At 37.2% G+C, this 20389-nt stretch overlaps 1 protein-coding gene across 1 annotated transcript in view; it reads left to right on the plus strand.

Moving 5' to 3' along the window:
- Positions 1-1778: 1778 nt before the first annotated feature.
- The window catches only part of LOC140143344 (lysophospholipid acyltransferase 1-like), a 43430-nt gene continuing 24819 nt past the window's right edge, over positions 1779-20389 (plus strand). Inside the window, exons 1-4 of the mRNA XM_072165200.1 lie at positions 1779-1862; positions 5340-5485; positions 7471-7641; positions 16682-16737. Of these exons, the coding sequence (XP_072021301.1) occupies positions 1803-1862; positions 5340-5485; positions 7471-7641; positions 16682-16737 (433 nt within the window). The 5' untranslated portion in view covers positions 1779-1802. The remainder of the gene's footprint in view (positions 1863-5339; positions 5486-7470; positions 7642-16681; positions 16738-20389) is intronic.

Raw genomic sequence — 20389 nt, forward strand, 5'->3', positions numbered from 1 at the left:
AAGTTCTGTAGCCAAGAAAAAGGTTCTTTGTAGAACATTAAGCTTGAAGAACCAAAGGAATCTTAAAGAAAGAACCCTCAAAGGTTCTAAGTAGAACAGAAAAAAATGTTCTTTATCCAAGGAAATGATTTTTTAGTACCAAAAAGGGTTAACACTGCGTTTTACTTTTCTTAACTTTGTGATGCATGAGTCCCTGAATGAATGAATTAGAATGTCCCCAGGCCTATTTAAATCTTTAAGGTTCTTTATAGAACTTTTAAGGTTCTTTTTAGAACCTTACCGTATTACTGCTTAGGGTTGTGCATACAGGAAAAAAAAAGGTTCTAAGTTGAACCTTTTTTTCTGAGCCAGTGGCGTAGATTTCTTTTGGACATGGGGGGGGGGGATGGAGTTGGAATTTTTTTTTGAAGTAGGCTGGCCTATAGCCCGGGCCTATAGTGAATCATGGAAGTAATACACATGGAAGCTGGTCAAATACTACATCAAAGTGAGTATCATACTTGCCGCGATACTGAACAAAAGCAGTACAGTTGAAAGTGGAACAATTGAGTCATCGCATGGTCAACGTGTACCATGTCTAAAATCAAAGTTCCCGCTTAATAATCAATAGCAGTACGAGGTCGTGTACTAAGTCCTGACAATGGGCTGTGTTATATTACCGCAGTGCATGACTAGTTTTATGAACACAAACAGATTTTATAAAATCCCTGCGTAATGGTCAGAATGCTATCAGTTTAATTTATACAATTTTATTAAAAGTATGTAATTATGTGAAAACCTACCGATTAAATGTATATATATGCTAGACTCTCAGATAGCAGTTTTAAAACAGAAAATGAAATGAAATACAATTTAATTTACGCAAAATGTAAAGATAATACCCGACTCTGGCACATTCTGGTCAACAGCAATTTCGGGCAGCCCCGGGCACACAAATAGATGCGGGATTCATTTTATAATGTAAAGTATGTGCCAAGTGCGCATATCAATTATTACCGATAATTAGCGGTTTAGACGTAAATGCATGATTTCCAATATTTTGAAGTTTAAGAAATCCTGTAAGTATAGGGTAGAAATCGATATTTTGAATGGATTTCTGTAATTATGGATTACAAATCTAACATCCCTGGCACTTTTTTTCCGAATAAAAACAACATACTTGAAACATAATCAAGAAAAACACGATTTTTGCTCAAAATAATAAACCTGTAAATAAACGAACTGGCAATACAGGCGGCAAGTCTGATCCACATCAAAGACACGCTGACTACATTGTTATCACAATAGCTTGATACGTACCCTCTATAGAATGTTACGTAAATAATTCAATAGGTGTAGGATCGACCAGCTTCCATGTCTCTTATTTCCATGAGTGAATCGAGCACCTTTTAGCGACATAATAACTTTATGTTACTAATGCGTTGCCAACAATAGCTAACAATGTTGCCATATTGAAGCTAAATTTATGAAATATGGTGTAAAAGTGGAGTAAATGCAGGCGTCAACATAGGGGGGATGATTGTATGGAGCATCCCCCCTGACAAAATATTGGGGGGAATCCCCCCCCCCCGGATCTACGCCTATGCAAAGAGCCCACGAAGAGGAAAATAAAGAAACAAAAAGAAACCGAAAAAAACCCAAAAGAATGTGACGAACGTCTGCAAAACGAGTCTACTGGCCAAATACAGCAACAGTGCTCATAAGCTCTGTGAAAAAAATGTTTGCCTATGAGGATTTACACGGGTTGACCTAAGCCTTGTGTAAAATTATTGTCGGATCCGATATCCGGCCACTGAGCCAAGATGGTTCACTTTCAAGTGATACAAAATTTGTCTGATAAATTGGGCGTACGCTATGTCGAGGTAAGTTATTTGGGCACATTGAAAGAATAATATACAATCTGTCAGATCGCAGGTAACAATAGGTGGGCACTCATTTATCTATTAGCTGGCCCGGCCCGTAAAGCTACATGTAGATCGTGCATGATATGCATTGGTTTGTTGACATGCCCAAGTCCGATCGTTCCGATTCGTAGCTCTCTCGGGGTGTGTTAGCCTTGCCCTTGCCATAGGGAGGCCGGAGTGTTCGTAAATACTTTGGTGGGGTGGGGTGGGGTTGGAAATATGGGTGGGGGGGGGGGTAAAAAAGGGTCCTAAAGGTGAAATGGGGAAGATAAAAAAATTCAGTAAAAATGTGAGGGTATGGTCATGATGAAGGTCCGGCATGTCCGGGCCGGGGTACCGGGTACGACGGACTACAGGGTATGTACGACAAGGCCATGGCACATGGGCATGGCCGGCATGCACATTCTAAATTTTTAGCGAGCATGAATGTCATGAATACGAAGTATTTCGATTGTGCACCCCCAAGGCAAGCTTAAATTCAACAAAATTTGCGCACTTTGTCTTTGACTAAGTTACAAGAACTTGCTAGTTGGGTGTCAGGTGTAACACTATGACTCCAATCCAATGGCAATGACTGTCACGATTGCTGAATAGGGTGCATCTCTACAAGTCTTATTGCCTGCCCTACATCAACCCATGAACCCTACAGGCTTAGGCTTAGCCTAAAGCCTAAATTCGGTAAACGAGGACTGGAGTCAAGTCTAGCAAGTTGCACCCTATTCGGTAATTGTGTTAATTATGGTACCATATTAACTCCAAACGGTAATTTTCATTAACTAGCTAATATTAATAACATATATTTTTGGTTTCTTTTTTAGGACATGAAGCATGGAAGGAGGGGATCAAAACATTTTATACCATAAAAAGGGGGATAAAAAAATCCACCTTTTTTAGGGGATCAACAAATTTGGTTTGCAAGGGGTTCCAACTTTTTAAATTCCAACCCTCCACCAAAGTATTTATGAACACTCCCTTACATGATTACGACTAGAAGTGGGCATGTGGGTGTACAACCTGTGTTACTTTCCTATTCGGCAAGGATGGCAATTTTGTCATCCATGTCTGTTTTAATACAAACATAGAGAGACAAAAGACCTGTCAAAATGGTTCCGGTTATCCAAACATGGTACACTCTTCAGTATCAGATGCGGAATCAGGACAGAAGGATGGTCCACATGCACAATAGAGTGATTCATGGAGCATGAGCATGATGAATAGGCCTGGGATAAAAAGCTGTGAAATGTGTCCTGTGAAGTGTGTCCACAACATGCATCTTTTGTCCACTTTGCCATTAAGATTTTGAATGGAAACGGTTCAGGCCCAGAACACGCGCACGATCGTGTCAGTAAAATGAATATATTTTATTTGCCTGATTATTTGAACTAATGAAATTATGACCACTTCTCATGATGTCATGCATCATTGCATGTGTCAAAGGGGACATGATTGTTTGTACAGGGCCTTCCAGTTTTAGTCAATTATCTCAGCACAGAAAATACCATAGATTTGCCTTTTCTTCTTCTTCTTCTTGGGATTGAGTCAGTAGTTACATGAAAATATATCGAATGAACCCCTTTCATAAATACTCAACATTCTATGTGCTGTTACTTTCCTCCACAACTAAGAAAACAATTATTGCATTTCAGCCCCAAAACTACCATTTCCTTTTCCTGTCTAAAAGTTTTTCCAATTCCATATCAAATACATATTGGGCGATTTCACAAAAGTTCATTAGTTCAAATCTGCTTCCAGAAGATATGATGCATGCATAAAGCACAAAAGAAATCTCCAGTTGAAGTGTATTGATTAACTCAATTTGCTTTGTACTTGTTCCATGCATCATATTCATATGTCTTATTCGAGAACTCGAGCTTCAAATTTGCACACGATAGTTATGCATTCGATGCTAGAGTATGTTGCTATTATTTTTCGGCATTTTTTGCAACAGATGTTATTTATTCTGTTTAAAATGTTGAAATTTGGATGAAAGTTATTTTGATGAGTTAACTGACATAAGTAAAATTTGCCTATTTTGAACAGTCTAAAATTTTGTTGAAGTGCAATTTTAGCAACATTTTTGATGTGATCACCTGTCGTGAACTGAATGGCTGTGTTTACTTCTGACCTTTTATATTGCTTTACGCGGTGTCATACTTCAGCGAATCTGACTAGATTTTGAATGCAAAGATCTCTATCCTCAAATGTGAAGCTATTGGTGAGCAAACTTGTGACCAGACTTCTCGAGCAAATGTCTTCTGTGGGCAGATTTGAACTAATGTCAACTAATTAACATTGTTCATGCCCGGCTCTTGACCAATGATGCATGCAGCACGCTGTTAGTATTAATGTTGGAATCTCTGAACTGTTACATAGCGAGTATATACATATGAACTTGATTTCCCTGATAAAAAATTGAACTTTCGGAATACAAGAGGTACCAGTATAATTTATTTATGGAATTTTTGTGATTTTCTCCCCGTGAATGTAAGAAGTTACAGATAAGCATCCCCTTCATGTCAGAGGGCACAAGAAAGAACAGCCAAATCCCAGTAAAACATCCAATGGTAACTAGAAGCGATCTACCGCAATTTACATCATGCCGACCGAGCGAATCGCATCACAACCGACGTAAATGATACATATTATAATAATTCTCGGATAATTTGAAAGCAAAGAATGTGTGCACAAGCTTTCCACACACATATGATGTTGTAAACTAAATCTACACATGACTTGGCACTGTTGGCATGGCACCCTTTTTAAAGGGTGCCACTTTGAAATGTGGAAAATCATTTAAAAAGGTGGGGTATCACGGACTTTAAACTTTGTTGGTATAAAGGTGGATTGATAAAGGGTGGGAGTAAAATAAAAAGGTTGGAGTTGTTTCAACTTACAATATATTTTTATTGAATGATAAAATCATCCTAGTTTCCAAGAATAATTGCCAAACCTGCAAAGCATATCGCAAGATAAAATTTGATGCATGTTTACATGTTTCCAGCGCAAATCCATTAGGCTGACATATATTATAAATAACTATAGTTGCAAGCACCGCTCGTGCTTCGCGCTTTGCTTCGCTCTTTGCTTCGCATACACCCGTAACAAATGTTAACAAGTTACAGGGACTTAAACACCAGGCTTAAACAGCGGCATTACATTGGCTACAGCTTTTTGAGGGATTTCAGTGTATATGCAAATGGTGGATAAAGCATTAAGTGATGGGATCCTGACTTTGTACATAAAAAGGGTGCCAGAAAAATAAAAAGGGTGGGGGTCTGACCCCTCTGCCAGCAGTGCTTGAAAAAACAAACCTAATGACGCTACACAATTGTTAAAACCCCAATCATGCTCCATGATGTAAGTTGTGAGAACTTAGGTTAAATTTGACTCTTTCAATACAATATGTAATATTTTTGTATGTTTGTTTTATCACAGCTCAACTTTGTCATTTGCCAGTGCTTGGCATTGCTATGCTCCTATATCTTCAGATGGTTCTTTAAACCAACCAAAGTGTCAGCAACAACCCGTCATGCTGTACAGCTCGTTGTCGGCTTCTTACTGGCCATTTTAGCATTTAACATGTAAGTCGACTTTATAATGAACGACAGAGATAAAAAGACTAGTTCGCATCCGAAATTCTGACAACTAGACAATCATGGCGCCGCCTTTGCCCTGACGTCAGACGCGATCTAGTCTTTTTATCTCTGTCTTTCATTATAGATATGTTGCCAATGTTGTTGTTATATTTAGTTCAGAATCATAGGGAGCCCAACCAAGAGGTTAATGAAGTCCAAGGAACAGATGCCATGATAAGCATACTCCACTAACCCATTTTTTATGCCTCCACCTGAGGTATTATGTTTCCTGGTTGTCCGTCCATCCGCCCGTCTGTCCGTCCGTCCATCCATCCGAGCTTGCGAGTGCAATTTCTCGGAACTGGTAAGGTGTATAGTGATGCAATTTGGTGGAGGGGTGGCAATTGGGGGTCTCCAAATTTTAGCAGGTTTTTGTCGCAAAATATGGTAATTAAGTACCTAATTTGCTTAATTTATGCATATCAAGCAAAATAACCTTGTGTACAGATTATCTGGAGATCTGTACGAGTTACAGTGATGAAGCAGAGAGTAGCACAGCCAGAGGTTCTTGACCTGATTTGCTTTTCAGGGCAAAATTTGCATAATCGCAAGGTCATTGTGAGGTTATTTGGGGTCATCCAGGGTCAAATGGCCATATATTGTTGCAGGTTCATGAAATTTGGTGGGAACGACTACAGTAGGAAGAAAAAAATGTCAAGGTCATTTTGGGGTCATCCAAGGTCAAATTGCCATAGATTGTCGCAGGTTCATGAAATTTTGTGGGGATGACCAGTGAAACAAGCTAAAAATGTCAAGGTCATTTTGGGGTCATTCGGGGTCATGTGGGGTCAAATCGCCATAGACTGCTGCAGGTTTATGAAATTTGGTAGGAACAGCCACCTTAGTGAGACAAAGAAGTGAAGGTCATTTTGGGGTCAAGTGAAATTGCACCGGTTAAAATGATGGGCGTCAAGGTGGAGGCATTGCGGCCGACACTTTGTGTCGAGAACCGCGCAGGTCGAGAACCGCGAAATTCTAGTTTTTAATCGCTTAATACCGAAACCAAAACCAAAATGTTTTATATAAATATTTTGTTTTAGGTCCTATCCTTATTAAAACCCAAGTTTCCCATCCCCCCAACTTTATCCTAATTTTACAAACCCAGCTCAGTTCAGCTAATCTTTACCCTAATGCAGAACCTAACCCAGGGAATAAATTGCTATTGCTGAAATGTGTGTAGCAGGTTGTCCAAAATGGCTGAGCATTTTGCTCTGCTACACCAGGTAAATCGAATGCTGGTTGTCCATCAACAATTATGTAAGACTTTTAGTTAATCTTTGATCTCATATGAACAGTTTAAAATCCTACTGGAACCAAAATTGGGTCATAGCTGCATTATGGGTGTCTTCATGTATTGGTGGTATTCCAAGGTCACATACAGAGGTCAAATGTCATTTGAGGTCAACTTGTAAATAGGCTGAAAATGACAAATCTGGACTCACATGAACAGTTGCAACCAATTGCAATCATTATTATGTTTTGATGAATCCAAGTGTGTGAAAATATTGGATCCAAAACATAATAATGATTAAATTGATGCTTTACGTAATATTTATTGGTCTAAGCTATGAGTTTTAAAATATTGGACTCGACTATGTCTCGTCCAATATTTTAAAACTCATAGCTCGACCAATAAATATGGGCTCAATTGTTCCTATTTTAATATCAAACTTGGACCATAGCTACACTTTAGGAACTTTCATGTATTAGTGGTGTTCAAGGTCACACTGAGGTCAAAGGTCATTTGAGGTCAACTTGTAAAATAGGCTGAAAATGAAAAAAAAATTGTCTCATATCTTCGGATGACTTATCAAGGACCACTCTATTTTTAGTAATATGTAAATCTGGTAATCGTCAGTATGTGGAAATTAAATTTCCAAAAGGATTATGACGATGACTCTGACTGTTTGTTCTTGTCTTTATTTCAATAGGGGATTATTCCATGTGCTAATAGATGCAACTGTGTGTTACATCATGATGTTAACCATCGATCCCCACTTGGCTCAATACTATGTGTTTGCGTTCTCCATGTCGTACATGTCTGCAGTCCATATTTACCACCAATCACTGGAGTTGGGTGTCTACAACTTGGATTACATAGGGTGAGTACGGCTAATTACTAATACACACTCTTAGTATCGTAAATTCATTTATAACCTCATGAAATTAATATTTAAGATTTATTTCATCCATTATACCGTTGAAATTATAGCCAAAAATGTTCATCGCTAAACCTAACATTTAGTCAAACATCTTCTGTGACCTGTGCCTAACCATTTTCTTCTCCTTAAGGGGTACTACACCCTGTCCAATTTTGTGCCTATTTTACATTTTTCTCAAAAATTATAGCGCATTGGTGACAAGTAAGATATGTATATTATAGGGGCAAGTACTACAACTACTGCACTCGAAAAAAATTTTCGGCACAGACAGCAGTTGTGGAGTTGCAGTCAAAAATGAGGGAAAACCAATATTTGATCAATAAATCAGTAACTACTTGCCTTGAGTTGCTGAATTTTCAGAGCAATACTTACAACATGCATATCTTAATTGTCACCTCACCAATGTGCTATAATTTTTGAGAAAAATGCAAAAATAGGCACAAAATTGACCAGGGGTGTAGTACCCCTTAATGCTAGCCCTTAAAAGTAAGTTTGGTTCTTGTCCTCCTCTTAGTACAATTTCTGGGATTTGCCAGATTTTTTATTCTTTTATTTTCACTTGGGCAGTGTTTTTGTGGTCCTATGGGGTTTATCCTTGAGAATCTCATTTGAAAACGAAAGAACCTTCCTCATCAAGCACTGTTGGAAAAGACCAAAAACTACTAACAATACAAATTTTACATTGAAGGTAAAAAACCAAAAAAAAACCCAAAACAACAACAACAACAACAACAAAAAAAGCAAACACAAAAGAAACGGCAAAAAAACAAACAAAAAACAAACAAAAAACCACCTCCCTCCCTTCATGAAAATCCTCTGAACAAGAACCAAAAAATTAAACCTGCCAAGTACTGGAACAAACATGATATTATATTCTAATAATGTGTAACCCTAATTGTAATTTATAAAACGTAATGGGTGAACTTGCCAATTTCAATAGTTCATGCATTACATCATCCAATACATTTATTTTGCCTTTGAACAAGGACAAGCTTACACATAGAACTGTTTATTATTAACATTGTCCACATACCAGCAAAGTATTAAATATTTTGTTGATATAGCAACCCAATTGAATAGGATTGTGCAAGTGAGTGGTTTTGACCTTGGCCCGCATGTTGGTCTTTCAACCATGGTAATTCTAGTATGGTAACTACTAGTACATGTTTTTGCTGAACAATGAAATGGTATCATCAGCCTGTAATAGGGCGATTTCACAAAAGGTCATTAGTTCAAATCTGCCTCCAGAGGACATGATGCATGCATAAAGCACAAAAGAAATCCCCAGTAGTGTCAAATGAAAGAGGAAAAAAGTACAGAATATAATAACAATAATTTCCCCACCGGGGGTGACACTCCTCATAAGACTCTGGTCACAATATTCCTATTTTGAACTCACAAGAAGGTATGACCCCCTGGGTGACAGTGGTACAAAATGTATACCACAATATAAATATACTGCTGAAGCCCAATTGTTCAGCTATGGGTGCGGTAACCGCTCTAGTTTTTTCACTGATTTTGGGGGCATTTTGATTATTGGTGTATACATGTATTTCCAATACCAGGGACTGTCTTTTGGACTTTGCAGGAGAGCATTAAATAGCTCCTCTGGAGCCTGCAAGCAGAGCTGTTTAGAGCATTTACAATAAAATGCAAGGAGAGAATGGTCAACTAAGGAGAGTTAAAAATCACTCTCCTATATCAGATTTAAGGAGAGAAGGGGAGAGAAGCAGAGAGTGATTGCTCTCGCTCTCCTCAAAAGGCAGTCCCTGAACACAGAAGACTTTTATACATGTTGATATTTTGCGTTTGCGTGTTGCAGGCCCCTGATCCCCATTTGGCTCATGATTTGTATCGGGAGACTTTCATTTACAGTGAATTGAATTTGGGCAGTTTGATTACTATCAATTTTATGCAGTGAAAGTTAATCAGGATAAAATGTATTTGCATACTATGTGGTTCCAACTTGACAAATGTACTTTGGTTCTTTCTTTGTACGTCTTCATCATGAGGCATGTTCAGATGGGTACGGTGAGGCCACACAAAAATGGTGGTGGTGTTACGTATTTTCAAATTATGATCTGTTCAATTCATCATACCTCAGCTAAACAAAAAGATTATGTCATGGTTTTGGTCTCATTTGAAAGCTAAATAATACCACTAAATAACCTGTAAATACTAACGAAGCTGTGGTTGATTGAATTGCGAGCAGTCAGGGTGGTGGAGGGGGGAAGCGGAGGGGGGAAGCGGTACACACAAACTCTATGGGAACGCGACGTTTCACGTGTGTAACTTGAATAAATTCACTGCTACAGGTTTTGGTTTTGGTCTTAATTTACAGCTAAACAACTCTGCCAATTGTTTTTAATCATTTTGAACTGTTTATGATTGGTTTAGGCTATAAAATTCAAACTTTTACGTACAAAGCCACCCGTTTTCATATTAAACACTTACATGTAAGTAAGTTATGCGGATGTCTTCAAAATCTAATAGTTGCTGTAAAATTTGTATTACTTATCCTATCATAGTCAAAGTATACATTTTCTGATAGGAAATTTGATGAGGAATCTAAATATGGACTTACTTTTTCTGTATGGGTTAGGGGTAAAATGTTGCAATTCAAAATATGATAAATTGTAAAAAATTCTAAGATACTTTTGGACACCCTGTATTCCGAGATTACCAAACAGCTGTGATTTTTTTTTCTTCCAAAGTCTGTAGGCTCCTTCTATCCTCTAACTAAATAGATGTTGTTTACTTTCAGTTTATTACTGCAAGTTAGTAATAAGCAATTTTTGTCTCGCCTGATAAGGCAGGAGACTATATAATCACTTTTCCGTATGTATGTGTGTATGTGCGTATGTGTGTATGTGTGTATGTGTGTGTGTATGTGACAAATTTGGTTAAAGTTTTGGTTAAAGTTTGCTTTCCGCCTATTTTCTTGGAGACTATGAGTCGCATACGTTCCTCAAACTTGGTGGGTGGGTGCATCTTGACCCGAGACAGAACCGGTTCGTATTGGTTAGTGGGTCAAGGTCACTGAGGTCATCTAGGGGTCATCTGAGGTCAAATTAGTAAAAACTATCATATGGCCATGAAACTTGGTGGGTCCAGTCAACATTTAAAGCCAAATTTTTGGAAGGTCATTTCAAGGTCACCAGAGGTCATCTGAGGTCAAATTAGTAAAAACTGTCGTATGGGCATGAAACTTGGTGGGTCCAGTCAACATTTAAAGTCAAATTTTTGGAAGGTCATTTCAAGGTCACCAGAGGTCATCTGAGGTCAAATTAGTACAAACTGTCGTATGGGCATGAAACTTGGTGGGTACAGTCAACATTTAAAGCCAAATTTTTGGAAGGTCATTTTGAGGTCACCAGGGGTCATCTGAGGTCAAATTAGTAAAAAGTGTTGGATGGGCATGAAACTTGGTGGGTACAGTCAACATTTGAAGCCAAATTTTTGGAAGGTCATTTCGAGGTCACCAGGGGTCATCTGAGGTCAAATTAGTAAAAACTGTCGGCTGGGCATGAAACTTGGTGGGTCCAGTCAACATTTAAAGCCAAATTTTTGGAAGGTCATTTCGAGGTCACCAGGGGTCATTTGAGGTCGAATTAGTAAAAACAGTCGTATGGGCATGAAACTTGGTGGGTACAGTCAACATTTTAAGCCAAATTTTTGGAAGGTCATTTTGAGGTCACCAGGGGTCATCTGAGGTCAAATTAGTAAAAACTGTCGGCTTGGCATGAAACTTGGTGGGTCCAGTCAACATTTAAAGCCAAATTTTTGGAAGGTCATTTCGAGGTCACCAGGGGTCATTTGAGGTCGAATTAGTAAAAACAGTCGTATGGGCATGAAACTTGGTGGGTACAGTCAACATTTTAAGCCAAATTTTTGGAAGGTCATTTTGAGGTCACCAGGGTCCATCTGAGGTCAAATTAGTAACAACTGTCGGATGGGCATGAAACTTGGTGGGTACCGTCAACATTTAAAGCCAAATTTTGGAAGGTCATTTCGAGGTCATCTGAGGTCAAATTAGTAAAACTGTCGGATGGGCATGACACTTGGTGGGTGCAGTCAACATTTGAAGCCAAATTTTTGGAAGTTCATTTCGGGGTCACCAGGGGTCATCTGAGGTCAAATTAGTAAAAACTGTCGTATGGGCATGAAACTTGGGGTCATCTGCGGTCAACTTAGTAAAAACTGTCGGATAGGCATGAAACTTGGTGGGTCCAGTCAACATTTAGAGCCAAATTCATCAGCCAGATAATCGTGCCCAGCCGATAACCGCCAAATTCATTTACCGGTACCAAAAGTAATTGAAAAAGCAGGCGGTCGCAAAAGCAGGCGAGACTCGTGGTTCGAGAACCGCCTTTTTTTATTCCACCCTGTATAATTTCAAGGTCACCCTGTATAATGAGTTGAAATATGTATTGTTACATTCCTTATGCCTTCAGCTTTCCAAAAATGTATACTTTGGCTAGTTTAGGGTTGATAATTGTGGAGATATTTTAATTTGAAACTCGATTGGTGTAAAAATTCATATATTTGTGATGTAACGCTACGGGTGGCGAGTTCAAAACACATGGCCGTAATAGAATTCTTGAAGATCGGTGTACTTGAGAAATGCGATTCATAAGTCAATCCCCAACTGTGTGTGCATACGACTCCATTGAAGACTGTCCAGAAATTATTGGGGCCCAATGGTACTTTTCCATAGCCACCAAAATTATTGGGGGCCGACCCCCCCCTCCCCCGGCCACCCCGGTTTAGGAGCCACTGCAAAATTGGCCTAGAAAAAGGGGTCATTGATACGATCGATACCAAAAGGCTGAAAAAGCCACCAATGTTTGCGGCACGTTCCTGTACGGTCATTTGTAAGGTAGGGACTAAGTCTAAGTTTTTTTTTTTCGGTTTTGTAGTGTCCCTGGACCTAGACCTAAATGCTAGGATCATTCATGGTTGACCTAAAAAACAAATAAAAAAAACATTCAAGATGTTTTGTATTTTTAATATGAAAATTGATACTTTGTATTCATGTCATACTCTATTAATGATTTCAAAATGCATTCAAATTCAATGCATTTTTTTTTTTTTTTTGGTACCGGTACCCGCCAAAAATAAACGGGTACCGGGCACAAAATTACCCGAAAATCCCAACCCTAGTCATTTGTACTGAGTCCCCCCTCCGGATTTTCCCATGTTTTTCTCAAGAACCATGTTGCTTTTTAAAGTAGAAAGCCCTCCATGTGGATATGTACCTATCATCAATCTTTAAATGGTATGTTAGTTGTCAGCAGCAATTGAATTAAATAGCAGAGTCACATAGGAAACATGTACTCTGCTAGTGCTGAGCACTGCGAGTGATTTCAACAGTATCTCGTAATTGATGATCAACTCTTACACAAACAAATGTCTCAGATGTCAGAATAGCTAAAAATAGACAAATTGATGATATATGTTTGTGCTTTCTGACTTCCTACCTTTTACAAGTAAACTAAAGCAGACGTGACAAGTTGCTTCTAAACGAAGAGCATTTTGGCTAGATATACTTTACTTAATTATAATATTTGTCATAGTATAATTTGTGGATTTGTCACAGTGCATTTACTTTAAACAAGCAACATTATAAAATGTTTTTGAACTGTTTGGCTGGTTTTTTTTATTATACATTGTTAAGCACCGGGAAAATGCGCAATTTTTGAGAGCAAATTTCGCGCACCAGTTTTAGAAAATTCGCGATTTGCGCGATTTGTCCATAATATTCCCAAAATGCGTGCATTTTCCCAAAAAAGTTCAAATTTGTAGTTTTTAAAAAAAATTTAAATGTTATATTTTTTCCTCGAAATCGGAAATCCTTCCACAGCAGGGTGGAATTTCGACGCTTGAGTCGACTTCGTGCAGAGACTCCCGTAAAATGCCTTCAGTCAACTTGAACGGCTCATTCACTCAGCAAACTTACGTTCAAGTTCAACACCGGAATTCAACCACAGATTCTCAACACATTGAGAATCTGTGATTCAACACTCCCCATCGCGAAAACACAACCAGCTTTCAACTCCGCTCATTTCTAACAAATTAATCAATACTACCGATTAATCAATAAAAGTTTCTAACCAATGTAGTGATTGGACATCTATCCACTAACAACACGATAATCACAAATCAGCCAATCATGTTCTGGTTTCTATACACGACAGCACTGCGACCCGAATTGTGTGCTCACTTCCGGGTTCATGTTTACGACTGTCAATGCACTGTGCTTTTTTCTGCATGGATTGTATTGCAGATCGCCATGGATTCTTTCAATTTTAGTAAAAACTTACGTTTTTTGGAAAATGAATACTTTAAAAATGGATATCTTAGAAACATTTAAAAATTCGCGGCTGAACCTAAAATGCGCGATTATACCCAAAATTTGTGAATTTCGGCGTTTTTTGCGCATCGCGTATTCTCCCGGTGCTTATACATTGTAGACATTTGTCAAGTTTTTCACCTCCATAACTCTGCTGGTTAAATTAAGAATAAGATAATTCAGAGTTTTTAGATTGAGTGAAATAGATCACAAATATAAAGGACAAAGTCTAGATGATATATTTTCATATCATGCATTTTTTAACTGCTCCCAATTTTAGGAATTCAACTTGTGGGACATATTGAATTGATTCAAGAATGGATTCTCTCAGCAATTCTCCTAATTAAAATGGTTAATTGCAGTTTTGCAAAACCAGACAGTTGGTGAATCTAGCACATTGTGATGAAATAAGCCAAATCGGCATTAAGATGCAACATTTGCATTGAGGGACAGCAGGGGCGGATCCAGGAATTTTTGATAGAGGGGGCGCCTTTTGGTCGACGACGAAAAAATGGTGTTAAGGGGGGTTACCTCCTCGAAAACTCAACGGTTTTGGCCCATTGTTTTGCTGTTCATGGCCGAATTTGTTCATTTTTAAAAATTTCTTTCATTTGTTGTATTTTTAAGTTAGGCCGGCGCCCTTTGCTAGTCAAAAAATAGAGGGGGCACCCCCCCAAATCCGCCCCTGGACAGTTTTTGCAGGTTTGGGACACTTTGCACTATGACTTATTGGGAAAATTGTTTCTTGTGCCTACAAAACTATTGTTTAAAATGTTTTACTGGAATAAAAAAATGAAAAAAAAAAAAAAAAAAAAAAAAAAACATGGTGATTTCATGATTATTTAAAAATATTTTTAATATAACATTATTACAATACAGTAGTAAATGACTGAATAATAATTAAAGCAATTCCCGATTAGTCAGAGTTCAATGTGTCCTAAAACTACCAAAACTTAAAAAAATGTGTAATGCTGATGTCGCTTATTGCCTCTTTAGTTCAGTTTACCTTCACAAAATTGTAAAAACATGTTTCTGTTTGATTTTTCTCACCAATAATTAGCAACATCTGTGGAAAAATATTCATTAAAGTCGTCATTTATGCTGGTAATAATTTTACCATGCCTGTGTGTGGTATTCATAAATCAAGGCAAATTGCTATTGGGCTAGCTTTTAATATTTATGAAGATGTTTTGTTTATTACTTGGGTGGCGAAATTATCAAAATATGATAAATAATATTAATATTGTTATTATTTATATTGTTATAACTTACTATATCATAATTATTACTTAATAGACAGATGGCAGTCCATGTTAGAGAGATCAGGTTTTTTTTGGGGAGGGGGAGGGAGGGGCAACCTACAAACTCTTACCTTTTGTGATTCGAATGGATATAACTTGGGGGAATAAAGTCACACCATCAAGTGAGGTATCAAAATATTATGCACTTTTTATGCAGAATAAAATTCTCGGGAAAATTCTCCATCTATCGGCTACTTAATTTTGTGATTTAGTTTTAGTGTCTTTTTAAGAAACCACTTTTGAGTTCTAAGTATAAAAATGGATGAAATAAAAAGGAAACTATGCACAGGATTATTTTATACCTTGAACTAAAAGTATTACATTACTACATGAGATGGTATCGGCCTATTCTGTCGGTCGGACATCCGGGCTATCTCTAGTCTCGGGCCCAAACTGCATGTGGCTCACGGTTTGTTGTGAACAACAGAAACCGGCTGTGAAGGAGGCTACATAGCGATGTTGCTGGAGTGGCATTCAATTTCGGAAAAAACGACACTCGACCATGGAATTTAAAGTTTGTCAGTATATAAACGGTAAATCAAGTAAGTTTCTTTCACTCTGAAGACTTAGAAACGGTTGTTTGATTCCACTGACTATTTGCGATCGAAATTTACATAACACCAATGACAGAAATCATCAACAAAAATCAAATTAGGAACTTGTTTTCACTCGAACATCATCAACCGGAAGTGACGTGACACGGACCCGACAGAATATAAGTGTACCTTTTGGTCTGAAATGGACATATCTTGAAATGCCACAAAGCAGTGTCCGAAATAAGGAAAATATGTGACATGATCAAGGGGAATGAGTCACATGTCGACCCTGGTCGAAAATGAGTTTAACATTTGTTTCTAAAGAGGACATTTAGAGCTTTCAGAAACTGAAAACCCCATGTTGATACGGCTTTTCTTTGTGTAGTTACATCAATTTATCAATCCCCGAAAACAATATGAAACAAAAGAATTTTAACACTTTCTTTGCCAATATCTCAAAATCAATATTAGCGACATCCGACTCATTTCTCTTGATCGTGTCACATATGGAGGTTGTCCCGAGGACAACTTAAGCATAAATTCTGCTTGTCCTCAAAACATTTTGGTTGTCCCCAAAATGTGTCATATTTTTTTAGGTAAAATATAGTGGTTGTCCAGGGGTACATAAGTACATAGCTCAATTTGGTTGTCCCCAGTGATTTTTGGACAAGAGGACAAGAGGATAAGTGTTTATTTCGAATACTGCCACAAAGATATGACCCCCTACATTGTATGTTTGAATCTCTCTTTAATTGTATTCTCTTCTCTCTGTCTCCCTTTACTACATACAGGCCTCTGATGATACTGACTATGAAGTTGAGTAGCTTATCTTGGAGCATCCATGACGGTAGGTGATGATAGACATTATCATTGCATATAAACTGAGCTCAAAAAGAAACATATATTTTTCACAAGGTCATATCTTGAAATCCTGTCAATCAAAATGAACCAAAATTACACACAGGATTACTTTAATACTCTACTCTACAGTGCATTTTGCTGTTGTGTCAGTTAGATAACTGCTTGGTTACTGACATGTGTTTAGAGTAGAGTATTGAAGTAAACCTGTGTGTAATTTTGGTCCAATTTGATGGACAGGATTTCAAGATATGACCTTGTGAAAAATTATAAGTTTCTTTTTGAGCTCAGTATATTTGCTAGAAAGATGTGATTGCATTGGAAAAGGCATTAGCTATAGTATTATGCATGTATTGAGCTTTTCCAGAAATGACTGGATCCCAAAATAAATTTCAAATTCATTTAAACATATCATATCGCACATGTTGGGCAGAAAATTGTGTTGGATTGAGCTCAAAAGAACAAAAATTTTTATTAGGATTTTGTGGAGCATTGAGAAAATTAAAGTCAAGAAATTTCAAATTGATGGGAACATGGTGTATAGCCTCCATTTGGATGAGGCTTAGAGGCTGATATGATTTAAAACAAAAATCCACCAAAAAACAAAACATTTTGTTTATTCTTTCCCAAAGTGCTGAAATAATATTAGTAATAGTTGCTGGGAAGGGTTTCTGTCCATTGTTTAGCTGAAATAACAATGTAAAGTGAAAGAAACCTTACTGGTTATTTTGGCCATTTAACATGGAGTTCTATGGAGAACTTAAAGTCATTATGACTTGATGTCATAATTACTATAAACAAATTTTACAAATATGCCGAAAAATCAGGTTTGAAAACAGTTACCCAATTTTGATATTATAAGATAGTACATTATGGCTTTAAAGGTGTATAACCCAATTGACAGATTCATCCCCCAATTTACACCATCAAAATGCAGTAAAATATTGGTATTAGATGAAATATTTCGCTCATAAACCTCGGGAAATTTTAAGAGTGAAATATGTTTAGTTTAAATGGTGTGAACAAAGAAGTGATAGAAATTAGTAGCCACAATAGGAAGTATGTACATGTACTACAGTATTCAAATTCTATGGGGCATTGTTACATGTTTTTTTTGTTTCTAATACCCAAGCACTGTAACTCAGAAAACAGATTGTTATAATGGTAGGCCTCAATTTATAGATAGAAAACACATCAAGGGTTCAGAACTAGAAAGCAGTAACTCACTATGACCAGCTCTCACAAAATGAGCATAAAGTTGGCTCCTTGATTGGCCTTCAAATATCAATATTTCTGCCACAATGTCTTTTGTTTTTTGTTGAATTTTGTCATAATCAATGGACTGTATCTTCTATAGTGCCCTGGCGACTTTAGTCTCATTTTGTGGGTGATTGTGAGTTGAGGCTTTCTGGCTCTCAACCCTCGACATAATGAAAAAATCTGAACACCACCTTTAAAATCATTTCCCGAGTCAGGGGCGGATTTAGGGGCGCGAGCAGGCGCGCCCTCTATTTTTTGACTAGCAAAGGGCGCCGGTAACTTAAAAATACAAAAATTGTAAGAAATTAAAAAAAGGAACAAATTCGCCATGAACAGCAAACAATGGGCTAAAACCGTTGAGTTTTCGAGGGGTAACCCTTTAACACATTTTTTAAATAAATCGACCAAAAGGCGCCCCTTTATCAAAAATTCCTGGATCCGACCCTGCAAGTATTTTACATACAGAGCTAATCAGTTCTGTGTACTTCCAAACATTGTCAATCATGAGCAATGTGATTTTATCAACTAGGTAATTTGGTAAGAATATTCCATGTTAACTGCCCACTGATTGAATCGCGGTAATTCCTCAAATAAAATATATTCTGTGGCTGTATGAGAGAATGGGTCTCAATTGACAAGTTCTTAAATGCAATAATATAATTTGTCAAACTTTTGATTAGTAATTGTCTCTTGATGTTTTGATTTAGTATTAACTGAGTTCAGTTTATTATTCCTATTTCAATTGTCTTTGTAAATGTAAAAAGCAAATCTGTCTAACAATTGATAATTAATTTTCTGTGAATGTTTTTTGTATGTCTTCAATTAACTAATCAGAGATATGTGAAATTTCTGTTTTCTGATTAATTCCTGTTTGGCATCAGAAGAAAGCTCATTGTTTTTTTTCATAAAAATTATAAATTTGAGGCCTTAGATATATGTTTTTGTTATGTGGTAGGAATAAAAAAGTGGTAGGCTCACCCCCTTGTGGTACATTGTATACCACCAATAGTGTCTATGGACCATTGTGACACACACAATGGCTTATATCCAAACCACTAGAGCAATTTAACTCAATACTTGGAATGATCAGATTTTTTATTGATACACCTCAACAAAAATTATACTACCCTCCTTTAATATTTATTTTCAGACAGGCAAAGTAACATGTAACCTGTGTGAGGGAAATGATGTTGTTTATGTGCTGGAAATTATTGCAGTCATGGTTGAATATCTATGTCAGAGTGAGACGTGACATATAGATGAATGTGTAAATCCCAAAGAAGATATCTTACACTTCCCACAATGCATTTCTTTCATTTCAATTTTCTGTACTGAAATACTATCTAGTGCGACATGGTTGGATAATGACAAAAAGTACCGCAAATTGAACAGAGCACATGCAAATCTTGCAAAATATGTTTATTACTTGACTAGCGACCCATGTTTTATAATAGCCAGTCTATTCTCAACATGAAAACAAAGAGAACCTGTACAAAGTAATAGGAGTGTCATTTACTGTTAAATGAGGTGATGTATATTGTTGCAAGGGATTCTGGGAAGGGCAAGATATCTACTGTGGTTGACACCATAGGAAATATTTGGTTACATTACGTATAGTGTTGTGCGACAACGTATGACTGCTTCATTTCAAATTTGAGTTGCCAGCACAGACAGTGAGGAAGATTATATGTGTATACTGAAAAACAAATTAACAAAGGCTTTAAAATTGGGTGGAAATTTGAGTAATTGATCAATGTACATTGTTAGAAAGTAATCAAATTGGTATTGTTACGATAAAGATTGAATAAGGCGATGAAAAAAATCTGATCTATGGGCAGACAAGACTTGACAAGTAGGGTCGGTAAATTGGGATTTAAAGGAAAATCCCTTTAAAATCATAAACTAAAAAATCTAAAAAAATCTGAATATTTTGCAAATATATTTGAAAGATTGTTTGCATTTTGGTCAAAAACTATCTGTCAAAGTCAATCCACTTCTAAAAGGGCCAAAAATACTACTGTTTTTAATTTAATACTAACTAAAAGCTTGCTCTCTGCCCGTTGCTCTCATTGTAAATAGCTATCTATGGGGGATGTGCCACAGACATTTTTGGCATATTTCTGGCATAAGGATGGCCCCTTTTTTGGCGTGAAAATAGATTTTTTTAAAAACCAATTTCTCAAATTCTTGAATTAGTCCAATTTCACGAATCTGGAGCCAAAATTTCAAAAAATTATTTCGAGAAATATTGTCAAATGCGGCTCCAAATCTGGTAATGGGTCTCTAGTATTTATATGGGTCCCTAACTAAACCAGACTTGAGTCCTCTTCCATCTCAACCCCAAACCAAACTGGCCTATACATGTATTTTTTAACCCCAAC

Source organism: Amphiura filiformis, unplaced genomic scaffold (genome assembly GCF_039555335.1).
Source record: "Amphiura filiformis unplaced genomic scaffold, Afil_fr2py scaffold_21, whole genome shotgun sequence".
NCBI classification, from domain to species: Eukaryota; Metazoa; Echinodermata; class Ophiuroidea; order Amphilepidida; family Amphiuridae; genus Amphiura; species Amphiura filiformis.